Source organism: Lactuca serriola, chromosome 9 (assembly GCF_051521515.1).
Source record: "Lactuca serriola cultivar US96UC23 chromosome 9, Lser_US96UC23_V15, whole genome shotgun sequence".
Lineage (NCBI taxonomy): Eukaryota > Viridiplantae > Streptophyta > Magnoliopsida > Asterales > Asteraceae > Lactuca > Lactuca serriola.
The window spans coordinates 77,295,267-77,308,338 of record NC_136416.1 but is presented as its reverse complement, the minus strand read 5'-3'; the positions used below and the strand labels follow the sequence as shown (position 1 = coordinate 77,308,338).

The 13,072-nt window shown below is 33.5% G+C and overlaps 1 protein-coding gene and 1 pseudogene across 1 annotated transcript; one reads left to right on the top strand and one right to left on the bottom strand.

Annotated features, from left to right (window-relative positions):
* The first annotated feature begins 5,707 nt into the window (after positions 1 to 5,707).
* LOC145075855 (glutathione S-transferase T2-like) lies at positions 5,708 to 6,505 on the top strand. The gene has a single exon (XM_079021946.1). The coding sequence runs from the start codon at positions 5,708 to 5,710 to the stop codon at positions 6,503 to 6,505; it is 798 nt and encodes a 265-aa protein (XP_078878072.1).
* A 404-nt stretch (positions 6,506 to 6,909) lies between these two features.
* On the bottom strand, positions 6,910 to 8,558 carry LOC145072889 (UDP-glycosyltransferase 88B1 pseudogene; annotated as a pseudogene).
* Between the last annotated feature and the right edge of the window lie 4,514 nt (positions 8,559 to 13,072).

Genomic DNA, 13,072 nt, shown 5'->3' with positions numbered 1-13,072 from the left:
TTATAAAAAAAATTATCAAAGTAATTATTTTTTATTAAATTATTATATATCAATACATATAGTTTTTAATATATAATATTTATATCATAATAAATATTATATTATTGGATTATTATTATCTTTTAGTTAATTTTTGTAATTTTTTTAAACTATTTTTTATTAGATTATTACTTTTAATTTATTATTTTCTTCATATACTAAATATTATTTTATCGGATTATAATAATAGTTGTTGTTAATTTTATTGGTTCCACCACAAAGTCATGGGAAACGCAAAAATTGTCGTCTCTCATCATCAAAATCGTTAGGATCGCTGTCAAACACTTTCATTTCATCTAGTTTATAATGAGAAACCATTGGGAAAATACCACCACCACTTATAAATGTTATCGGGGTTTGTTGCACATTATGTGAGATATGAAGGATTCCAGTGGATTATGAAGAGGTTGTCGCAAGTGGCTACCAACAACGCTGGGTGGAATAGAGTATGCTATCTATTGAACTTCCGATGAAGGTGTTTGGAGGCGATTCTGCTAATTTTTGACGATGATAAGCGGCACTTTTACATATTTCGCCGACTTTGTGGTGAAACTAATAAAATTAAAAATAATTAATAGTACACATCTATACTAATAAATAAAACTTATTTTCTGCCACATGTCATGTCCTCATTGATTTGGACACATGACATTTTAATAGATTTTTAGAATTTATTTATTTCCACATGTAATTTTCTGATTTGTTCACATATCATAACTTATTTCGGTTATAATATTGAGAGAAATAAATGCTTCCTTGAAAAAGAATTGATATATTTATAATGAAATAAATGTCATAATTAATGAGAGCTCTAAAAATGATATTGATATTAAATTTAATGTTTAAATATTTATATTAAATTTGTATTTTTAATAAACCCGTGTAGTACACGGGTCTTACACCTAGTTCAAAATAAAATAATAATCCAATAAGATAATATTTATTATATCAAAAAATAATAAATTAAAAGTAATATTTCAATAAATTAATAATTCAAAAAAACAAATTAGAAAAATTAATAATCCAATAATGTATTGTTTATTATAATGTATATACTATATATTAAAAATAATATTTGTTGATATATAATAATCTAATAAAAAAGAATAGCTCCAACAAAAAGAAATTATAAAAAGAATGAACTAAAAGAAAGTAATAATCCAATAAAACAATGTTTTGTAATATGTAATAATCACATTATTAATATTTATTATGATATAAATATTATATATTAAAAACTATATGTACTGATATATAATAATTCAATAAAAAATAAATACTTCGACAAAAAAATTAAAAAAAATAATTAACTAAAATAAATTAAAAATCCAATAAAACAATATTTAGTATATGAAGAAAATAATAAATTAAAAGTAATAATACAATAAAAAATAATTAAAAATTACAAAAATTAACTAAAAAATTAATAATCCAATAATATAATATTTATTATGATATAAATATTGTATATTAAAAACTATATGTATTGATATATAATAATTTAATAAAAAAGAATTACTCAAACAACCTTTTTTTTTTTAAAAAATCAACTAAAAAAATTAATAATCCAATACAAAAATATTTATTAATATATAATATTATATATTAAAAATAATATCTATTAATATATAATACTTCATTAAAATAAAAAAGAATGTATGCAAAAATGGTCCTTATAGTATACTAAAAGACAAAACTGTGAAAATGATCATTGGAGGTAAAACTGTCATTTTAAGGAATTTAACGGATGAGGTACTAAAACCATAACAAAACTTGTTGAAAAGGACCAAATCTGCAACTTTTCAAACGTTTCGACCGTAACCACATAAAATGAGAAACAACAGGGACCATTTTTGCAGTTTTGTCTGATATGTGATTACACCATTTCCTTGAGCATGAACCATGGATGATAAAAGAAAACCCTATGTTTCTCAATAGGATCCGCATACCTTTCTTAAAAACCGGTGTTGGTTAACATATTAGTCTCCCTCTTCAACTCTATGATAAAATCGCCTTAACTTTACTCGCCGCAAGCATGACAAAACTTTGGAAGTTGATTTGTATAGTACCAGTACTATGTGTGAAAATGGTATCAGTACGTTTGTTCAGGGGCGGAACACAAGCATTATAAATAGGGGGCCGAAATTAAAACTTCAAGACCAAACCATATAGACAAAAAATAGCTCATAATAATGACCTATCAGAATTTAAAACAACAAAACTATTAACAAAATATTGTTCCGTCACATTTATGACATTTTCATCCACAAGGGTTTTCAGGTCCTTGAATAAAATTAACACATTCTTTTTAAATAACTGGTAATAGTTCATTGTTTTTTCATATTAGATATGTATTATACTAGCAATTAATAAATAAAAATATATAATATAAGAAACTATATTTTTATAAAATACGAGTATAATCGTTTTTGACTTTTAGTGTTTACATATGGATTTTCATATGTTATGATTTTTATTAATTCCACATCTACTAATATATAAAATATATAAGTATATTAGTGTTTACATATGGATTTTGCATATTATGATTCTACAAAATATAATAAATTAAAAATAAATGTTATCTTTATCAGTAAATTAAATTTGTCATCCTAGACTGTATTACTGTATCCCAATCTTACACTCCACCGTCAATTTATTCTGAATAAAGAAAAACAAAGTAAAAGTCTAAAGAGTTAAAAGAGAGAAACGTGAGGAGAAAAAAAAATACCAATTCACCATTACAGAGAGGATCGAGAGGTCAAGAGGGTATGGAAGAGGATTCACTATTTTGTCGGCACCAAGAAGAGCACACGACGGAGAAAAGAAAGAGGCGGAGAAGCTACAGTCAGTGGTCCGGCAAGTGGCGACAGACATCGGTGTGGGAGATGCGGTTGGGCGGCGGCGGCGATGTTATTCCGGTGAGATTTTGACGTTTTCTGGCGTCATAATATCTTGTACTTTATTGTTTTCTTAAACTCAAATCTTTGAGTTAAGAATTTTGTATCTCATATAAGATATTTTTCTTTTCTTTTATAGAGTTGAAGAGGTTTATTAGCTTAATTAGTTTCCTAATATCATACTGTTTCTTCTCTCTTGATTTTATCAATGATTTTTTTGATTTAATCAGTGATTTTCGGATGATTTTATGGGTTAATAACCAAAATTTGTAACTTATACTACATATAAAACTGAAAAGTGAGCCCAAAACAAAGGGGGCCAAATTAGCAAATAGCAAAATATAATGATTATTGGATTCATTCATAAAAAGAACCTTCTGTATATTATGAGGCTAAAAACCGGGGAGGCCATGGCCCCCTTGGCCTCTATTAGCGTCCGCCACTGTGTCTGTTTATGCTCAAATTCTTATTGAGATGTCGACCATATCTTTGCAATTTAACTATTTTATTTTATTTCTGATCATTGCGGTTTAATTATTTTATTTTATTTCGTAAACAAATATCATTATTGTTTCTGAAAAGTGCAAAGTGAGACCAGTTTTCAAAAATGGTCTCTATCGTTTTCAATAAATAGCATTGTTTTAGTCTAATTTTCATAAATGTTGCATACGTCCATGTGGTTTCAAAAAATGACTTGTATGGTGCTTTTTTATAACATTAGTACATTACGTCTAATTGTCATTGTCCCCGTTACTTAAAAAAAAAAAAAAAAAGAACTATATGCTCTTGTTAAAATTTCAGAAATGGTCCTTGTGTTTTTCAAAAAACGACAAGTTAATCATTTTTTAACCACTACTATCATCACCGCTTTCAGCCACCGCCAACACCACCACCACCTCTAGCCACTGCCATTACCACCATCATCGCCTTCAACATGCACCAACACCACTTTCAGTAATATCACCTTCGACCAATTACCAATAGCACCACTACCATCATCGCCTTCGGTCAATGTCGCAACCAATATCGCTTTCAACCACCATCATTGCCACCAATATGCACACTAAGATCGCTTTCAACCACCATCATCGCCACTAACATGCACTAGTACCACCTTTAGCAACCACCACCATCACCCCTCGCCTTTAGCCACAACCAGCTCCGCCATCATCACCTTCAACCATCGCCACCACCACCATCGCATTCTACCACTGCCATCACCACCATTTCCGCCTTCAACATGCAACAACACTACCTTCAACAACCATCACCACAGTCATTGCCTTTAGCAACCTCCGCCTCCGCCACATTCAACCATTGCCATGACTAGCATCACCGCCTTCAACATACAGTAGCATCACCTTCAGCAACCTCCCTCATCATCACCACCTTCAACAACTACCACCACCACCACCGCCGCCGCCTTTAACCAGTGCCACCACCATCATCTCCTTCAGTTACTGCCACCATCATCATCACCACCTTCGTTCACCATTCATAAGGGTAGAATATGAAAGAGTAAAGGGATAATGATATGTTGATTTTTATGTAAGAATAGATTTATCATTTCAATTTTCAGGCGTTAACAAATGACAGTTGCAACGTTTTGAAATTAAATGTCCATATTTGAAGCATTTTTGAGAGTTTTCATCGCCTTGCCATTTTCGAAAACCATGGGACCATGTTTTTTTTTAAATTTTTTGTCTTTTATTTTAAACTAAAATCTATAAATTTAAAACCTACGCAAGTAGCTTTTAAGGGTTTTTGCCTTTTTGGATTATGATATTTTTATCTAATTTATACTTTCAAAAGCTAATACTTTTTTTTCGTAAAACTTCCAGCTACCATTAGTAGCTAGTTTTTCAAAACACATCCTCCATTTAACTACATAGTATTGTATGCACTTTATGAAGTCGTATTTCGTTTTCTGAAATTGTTTCTCATTATTGTCTTAGCTAGTTCTAAAATACAATCAAATAAATGAGAATTTTTTTTAACAAAATTAAATTCTATAACAATTGTGGTACTAAAAATTTCTTTTAGAAAACATTGACTGTAAGGCGGGACGGAGCGGGTGTGGGGAAAGGAGGCGGGAGCCTTCCCGCCCGGCGGAACACCGCACCGTCGGCGCGGGTAAGGTGTGTGCGGGAAACGGAGAGGGGAGCCTCTCTCTCTCTCTCTCTCTCTCTCTCTCTCTCTCTCTCTCTCTCTCTCCTGCTGTGATTGGCCCATTTATTATTTTTTTTTAAAATACCGTTGATTAACGGTAAAAAATGATTTTTTTTTTCTGTGGTTATAACGGCTACTTTGTATTTATTTATTTATCCTTTTACAACTACTATAAATATATACACATAACTTTTAAACATATCAAACTATTCTCTATACTCTCTACTTTATATCAAAAAAAAAAAAAAAAAATCCCGACAAACAAACCCCAAGTTCCGATCGATGGAAAAAAAGCTGGTTCGAGTATAAACATCCCTCCTCGCAACATTTTTGCTATCGATTCATCCCAACAAGGAGTTTACCGCCCCCAACTCGATGCTCCCATTCAATCACCACTACAATTCCAATATCAAAATGTTGGCCAATATTACCCGATGCAAGTTCCAAATGTTCCGTCGCAAATGTTTTCAAACTTTGTTGTGTTTCCAAATCAACAATCGCCAAATCAACCTTAACCCCAAACTCAAACTGAAACTCAAACCCAAACCCAACACCGCCACTAACTTGTCGATGAATCGGATGACACGGAAGAAGAAGACATGGTTCCCGAAACTCAACCGACACCACCACCACCACAAAGACGTAAAGGGGAAAAACAAGTGCGCAAGGGTGTCGCACAACCAGGGAGACAAAAGCCGACACTATGGGTTCCACACGAAGAACTAGTTTTGGTCAAAGCTTGGGTTGATATTTCTGAAGATTCGATTCAGGGAAACGCACAACCGGGAGAACATTTTTGGTTTCGTATTTTAGAACGATTTCGAGAGGAGCTAGGAAAATGTGACGACTACCGTACGAAACATCAACTTAACTCGAAGTTTCGAGAAATAGCAAGGGGGGTTTCAAAAATTAACTGGTTGTACAACAACCTAAAAACCCAACGAAAAAGCGGCCAAGGCGACGAAGAAATACTTCAAGAAACGTTACAGTTTTACCTTGAGGAAGTCGGAAAACCATTCAAGTGGCACGATTGTTGGAAATTATTGGTCCGAAGTCCTAGGTGGATAACATACGAGCGAGATTTTATTTTTGGAGTCCAACAATCAAAACGAACGAAAACGGGCTCTAATGGTTACACAACCTCCTCCGATGCTCGAGTCGGTCAAGATTTAAATCAGGACGACGAACTCGAGCTAGAAGAAATTGAACGCCCAATGGGTAGGGACAAAGCGAAGAGAAAGGGAAAAGGGACTTCTTCGAGTGCATCTGATTTTAGCGTGGACATTGACGAAATGCGGAAGATAACATCGTCGTTTGATCGATATAATCTAAATTTCTCCGAACGTTTGACTTTCGACAAAGAGAAAGAAGAAACAAGGAAAAATGAGCGGGCGTAGAGACAAGAAATGGAAGACATGAAGTTTTTGATGGAAAACGTCGATCATCTATCGGGACCGGCTCTCGAGCTCGTAATGAAGAAGAGGGAAAAAATTCTGAAAAAATATTTTCCGTAGGTCGTTGGTGGTTTGTTTGATTTTTAGTTTATGTTTTTTTTTTTTTTTTTATTTTTTTTTTTTCTACTTTTTTATATTTTAGGTTTAATGTAAGTTTTATTTTAATTAATGAAATGGTTTTGATTTTTAATTAAGTTTATGTTTAATATTAATTTAAAAATTATAATTCATAACAAAAAAAATTAATTTTATTTAAAAAAAAAAAAAGTGAGGATAGGGCTTCCACAACAAATACATTGATTATGCCGTGACTTTAATCGATCGAAATAAATATAAGGATAATGCCGTAAAGAAATATCATAATATATAAATATTCTAAGCTTTAATATTATAACAAAGACAAGTTAACAACCATGAAATTATTAGGTAGTTGCATTGGACTAAAGTCCACGTGATAGCAGAAAACGAACCAAACTAACTACACCTACTTCATAAAATAGTCTTGGTACTATGCGTACGGGCTCCACGACGAGTTATTGTCGCTAGACTCGTACTGATTTCATTGACTCGACGAACTCAGCCACCGCAACTCGGGAAGAACCACCCTCCATCACCGCAGCTTTAGCACTCTCACTGATCGCCGAAACATGTTCCCTCAACTTCTTTCCACTATCTTCCTCCATCAATTCCCTCACTCTCTCTGCCAACTCCTCCGCCGTCACAAACCCATCCTCCCCCATCTTCAACGGCAGCGCCACCTTGATTCCCTCGACCAAATACACCCTATTCATCTTCTGCTCTGCATATAACGGCCATGCCACCAATGGCACTCCGTTATGCATAGCTTCAAGAACTGAGTTCCACCCACAATGACATACAAACCCACCCACTGATTCATGTCTCAGTATTTCACCTTGTGGTGCCCAGTTTTTCACTACCAAACCCTTCTCTTTATTCCGTTCTATAAATCCCGCCGGAAGTAAGTCATCAAGATCCGGCTCTTTCAGTGCAAATTCATGCCCTTTTTCGTTCTCCGGCGGTGGACTCCGGACCACCCACAAGAATCTTTGTCCGCTTTTCTCTAGCCCTTTTGCCATTTCTTTCAACTGATCCTTCTTAAACTTCCCCATACTACCAAAAATCAGAACCACGACGCTTTTACTGGGTTGCAAATTCAGCCACTTCAAGCACTTATCCCCACTATTGTCGTCGGAATTGTCTCGAATCAGTGGCCCAACGTAGTAAGTTGGCGGAGTTGGGCCGTCCGGTATGCACTCGCCGTCGGCAATCGCTTTCATGACTTTTGGCTCAAGTTTCGCGAACGTGTTCACGATAATACCACTGGATTTGGCCATGTTTTCTGATACACTGAGTAAGCTTTTGTAAGAATTACTATTTCTATCGTACATCGTCATCGGCATGTCGAGAGAATAAATGGGTGGTGTTCCCGGTGGTTGGATGTAAGTTCTTAGATCTTTAAAGCTCTCAGAGACGTTCTCATGGAGTGTCCGCATGTACAACATAATGTTGAGGCCAAAAGCGCTTCCGGTGAACAAGTAGTACGTTGGTATGTTGAAGCTTGTGCAGACTTCAAAAGCATCGTTCGACATGAAATCAAGAATTCCGGCTTTAATGGTTGATTTCTCCGAGATGGTTTGGAGGGTGTCTCTGATGATGGGTTTGTAGAGTTTGCTTATTTGGAAAACATGATCGAAGAAATGGGTGGAGGTATCAGGTGGGTGAGGGAGGGTAGGAAGGTTGTGGAAGGTGATGGAAGGGGTGGTGGAGGTGACGTTTTTGATGTAGTTTGCGGTGGATTTTGTTTCGTAATGTGCCGGAGTAAGGAGGATGATGATGGTGAATGTAGGGTCGTGGGTGAGAATGAGTTCGCCGAGCTCCACCATTGAGATAAGGTGGCCGATTCCCAAAGACGGGAGCATCACCACCACACTTTCCATTTTAGAAGAATAGTTAATTTGTGAATCGTTCTTCTAGTTGAATGTCGTTATATAGTGCTTCATTAATTAGGTTTGGAAGAATAATTATTACAGAAATAAATAATCGTATACTACTAGGGATGGCAAAAAGCCTCATACCTGATAGGAACCCGAAACCCGCACCCATTTTGACCGGGGAATCCCCAAGTTGATCGGGGATGGGGACGGGGATGGGGAATCCCCGAATAAAAAAGTGGGGAAGGGGATGGGGATGGGGATACCCCTAATCCCCGACCCTGGACCCGCCCCCGATATATATTAATATATAAAATTAATACAAAATATATATTTATAGTACAATTTACAATACATAGAATTTTATCCAAGTAACCTAACTCATTAGTAATTATTTGGTTGAAATTATACTTTGTTTTTCTTTTTATCTTATTTAAACTCATGTATAATTTTTTTTGTATTTTGTTCATCTATTTTACCTCAAATATCACTCTGATAATTTTTTCTACTTGGTTTCTCCTGTATGTATTTAAATATGGTAGAAAATTTATTTATATTTTTTATGCAATCTATATATATTTTTGTATTTTGAAAAATCTTTAAACTTATACTGGTAAAATTGAAATTTAGATGTTTTCTTTACATAGAATTTTTCATATTAGAAGAGAAAAAAAAATTCCCGATTCCCCGTTGGGGGTGGGGATGGGGGTTTATCTATATTACCCAGTGGGGATGAGGATGGGAATGAGGATTGGAATGAGGATTCGGGGATGAGTATGGGGATTGGGGTCCCCTGTAAAACCCGCCCTCGTTGCCATCTCTATATACTATTTTCATAAATTGATAGATTCATAGGCGCTAATTAACCAATAATTGATCTATGAAAGCATCTTACAAAAAAATAGTTATTTGGGAGGATAAAAATAAAACTTTAAACGAACTTCAGAAAATTTTATTGGTTTATGTGGCTTTTTAAAAAAATGTCAAACTTAATGATAATGTTGACCAACCCTATACAATTGGTGTTTATGGTTTTAATTTTTTAAGTTTGGTCGGTTTATCTACTAATTCTATTAGAAATTGGGGCTATATTATTATGTACTTGAAAAATGACTACAGTTTAACCATCTATATTTCTTTGGGCGTCAATATCTATAGGGAATTAGGGATAACAAGTTAAGCCATAAAAGTACGTATATATATTACATGTGAAAAGGATTAAGTCGTAACCATTGTCCTAGTTCCACCGATAAGTTGGATGAATTGAGCAGACATTTCAACTATGTATGTATGTACGATAGGTTGGATGAATTGAGTAGACATTTCAACTATGTATGTATGTATGTATGATAAGTTGGATGAATTGAATAGACATTTCAACTATGTATGAATGTATATATGTATGTATGTATGTATGTATGTATATACCAAGGTTGTAAAAATCGTTCGGCGGTAGCTCGGCGATCAACTGGGGTCAAACGATTAATCGGGGACCATAAATTACTAATAAAACTATTTTAAAACTTAATATATCCTAAGAAAAAATAGTATTTGAAAATTTAAAATTTTAAAATTTTGAAATATTTTGTATAATATTTGAATATTTAAAATTTTAAAATTTTGAAGTTTTGAAAATTTTGATGTAATATTTGAAATTTTGAAATTTTGAATTTTTTAAAATCTTCCCGCCAAGGACCTCCAAGGATCGTCGATGACCGCCTAGCCTGAGTTTGACCGATATTGACCAATTTCCGCCAAACACCTCTAATTGTAATCAGTTGCAGACCGCCTAGCGCCTAAGCGGCTGCCCATGCCGATATTTACAACATTGGTATATACATCTGCATGTATGTATGTATATATGTATGTATGTATGTATGTATGTATGTATGTATGATAAGTTGGATGAATTGAGTAGACATTTCAACTATGTATGAATGTATTTATGTATGTATGCACGCAAGCATGTATGTATGTATGTATGTATGTATGTATGTATGTATGTATGTATGTTATTTAACTTTGTGGTATACCCATTATTACGTTGTTGATTATTTAAGTGTTACATTATTGTAGGGTTACATGTTTCCCCTATAGAGCCATTTATCGAAGAGGGTCGTGGTACGTTCAATAATGATGACTTTTGAACACATAGATAAAAATAATTAATTACATGTGTGTCATTACCTGTTGCTGTATTGCTATAATACATAATTATATTTAATATTATCTTTTTGTTGAGTGACATTATTACTCCCACCATACATGATGACTTGATGGGGATGTCTGCTATACAGATAAACATTGTACATACGCAGGCATCATTAGAGTTGCCAAACATCATTGAGGTTTCCCGATCAGATTACCAAACGTCACCGTTAGCTCTTAGGCATACACAACGAGCGACACATGTTTATATTTAGTTGAAGTCCTGGTGGATACAGATAAAAAAAGAAAGACGTTGCATGTGTACACCTATTACCTTTAAACAATTGTATAAACGATAACATTCACATTGTATACGAAAACCAAAATGTGTCGCTATATTTTGTTCACCTGTTTCTCAATTATATATCAGTGATGGAGTTTTATAAGGGGATTTGACTTGGATTGGTTGGAACGTGATGTAAGTTTTCTATATATGTTATCATTACACGTTAAACATTTAGTTATGTTATCATTACACGTTTTGTATATATGTTATCATTACACGTTAAATATTTAGTTATGTTACGTATTCAATTGTAACGTTTTCTATATATGTTATCATTACACGTTAAACATTTAGTTATGTTACGTATTCAATTGTATACATGTTTTGATTAACAACACATTATGCCCTGGATTTCCGTGCTTATAAAGAGGAGGCCAAATGATGATTGGTGGACATTTGTAATGTAACACTGTGTTTTTCTTTAGGCATAATTATAAAATATATATTTATGTCGGTCAACAATTGTAATCTTTTATGAATAAATAAAAGAGAAGTATTTGAATATATGTGTTTATATATTATGTACGTGGGAATTGGATAAATATTATGTGTATATAATATTTGTGTAAGACACGTATTTTAAAAGTTAATAAATAGGGTTAAAATAAACATTAAAAATAAAATATTATTTAGGATAAATAGTCCTGATGAAAATTGTAGTAGTCATGATAACGATCTAGGTGATATATGAAAGTAATGGAACGCTTAAATTTGACTTCATATGAATAAGTTATGATTCTTCAAAGTTTCGCGTTTATCTCTATACGACAAAAAGTGTCGTAAAAAGTGAATCGGAGATAGGTTGCTTATTAGTCTAAGTAATCTAAACGAAAGTCGTAGTAATCATAAAAACGAGAACGTACATATAAAGAATATCCAAATGTGACTTCATATGAGGAAGTTCTGATTTTTCGAAGTTTCGATACATCAGTGTGTGGCACGTTATAATCGGTTAATTTTTAGCCAAAACAATGTAAATGAGAGTTGCAGATCTCGTGAATATAAATCCGTCAATATAAAAATAGTCGAGAATTGAGTTCGTATAAAAACGTTATGATTTTTGCATGGTCTTTTGTAGTGTAATCTTCATAGGCTGTTAAATTTAAATTGAAGTAAGAATTAGCCGACCGAGTGTAAATAAAAGTTGTAGTACACTGAAATACCTACGCGTAGATATAAAGAACGTCAAAAACGGAGCCCTTTTAAGAGAGGAGATTTTTTTTGAAAATCGAGAAAATTTACCCCAACATTGCGACGTCGACCCACTAAGAATGTACAGGTGTCATGTTTCTGGAAGACGATCTTGTTGACCAAGCCAGAGTGCGACGCGCCTCACCCGAAATTAGGTCTATAAATAGCAACTAATGCTTCTCCCGTTTCTCACAACAAATCCAAATCCTCTCTAGATTTCTTCAATAAATTTCGAGTTTCCTTAGTTATTAGGGTATCGTAGGAATGCTCTGAGCATTAGAGAGCTCGGAAAATAGAAGTTTTCGGATCAAAGTTTCGCCTGCGAAATTTCCGAGCTTTTTCCAGAAAACTCTGTAAGTTAAGATACACCTATTATACTTTATGTGTAACTTATATTTATATTCATAGTTGTTATAAATAAGATTTATTAGTGATTCCAGTCAACATACTGATTGATCTACTTATAGGGGTAATGTCAAGACCGAATTTGGTGAGGTGTTTAAAGTGAGATTTCCAAACAATATACTATGTATATCAAACGGACCATACCTCCAATATGATCTTATCTGATTATTCCTTATCAGCTATAGGTCAGTATTCATTGAGATTATTGAGAGATATAGACTACCGTTATTATAGTCGTGAGAAATATAATACTAAGACTTAGTGATATTTATATATAGGTCGTTTGAAAGGAAAAGCTAATGTGTTAGGTGAAGTGCTAACATAATCACAAGTTGTCTACTTTTAACAAGTGAGTGGATAGTTACTTTCATCTTAAACATAAATACAAAATATTTAGATAATTAAATGCTATATGTGTTTGTTATTTGTGTGTTGATATCTATGCTAGATGCAATAATATGATAAGAT

Excerpts from the sequence above, each read along its gene's own strand:
- LOC145075855 (XM_079021946.1), top strand. The coding sequence starts at position 5,708 with ATGGTTCCCGAAACTCAACCGACACCACCACCACCACAAAGACGTAAA.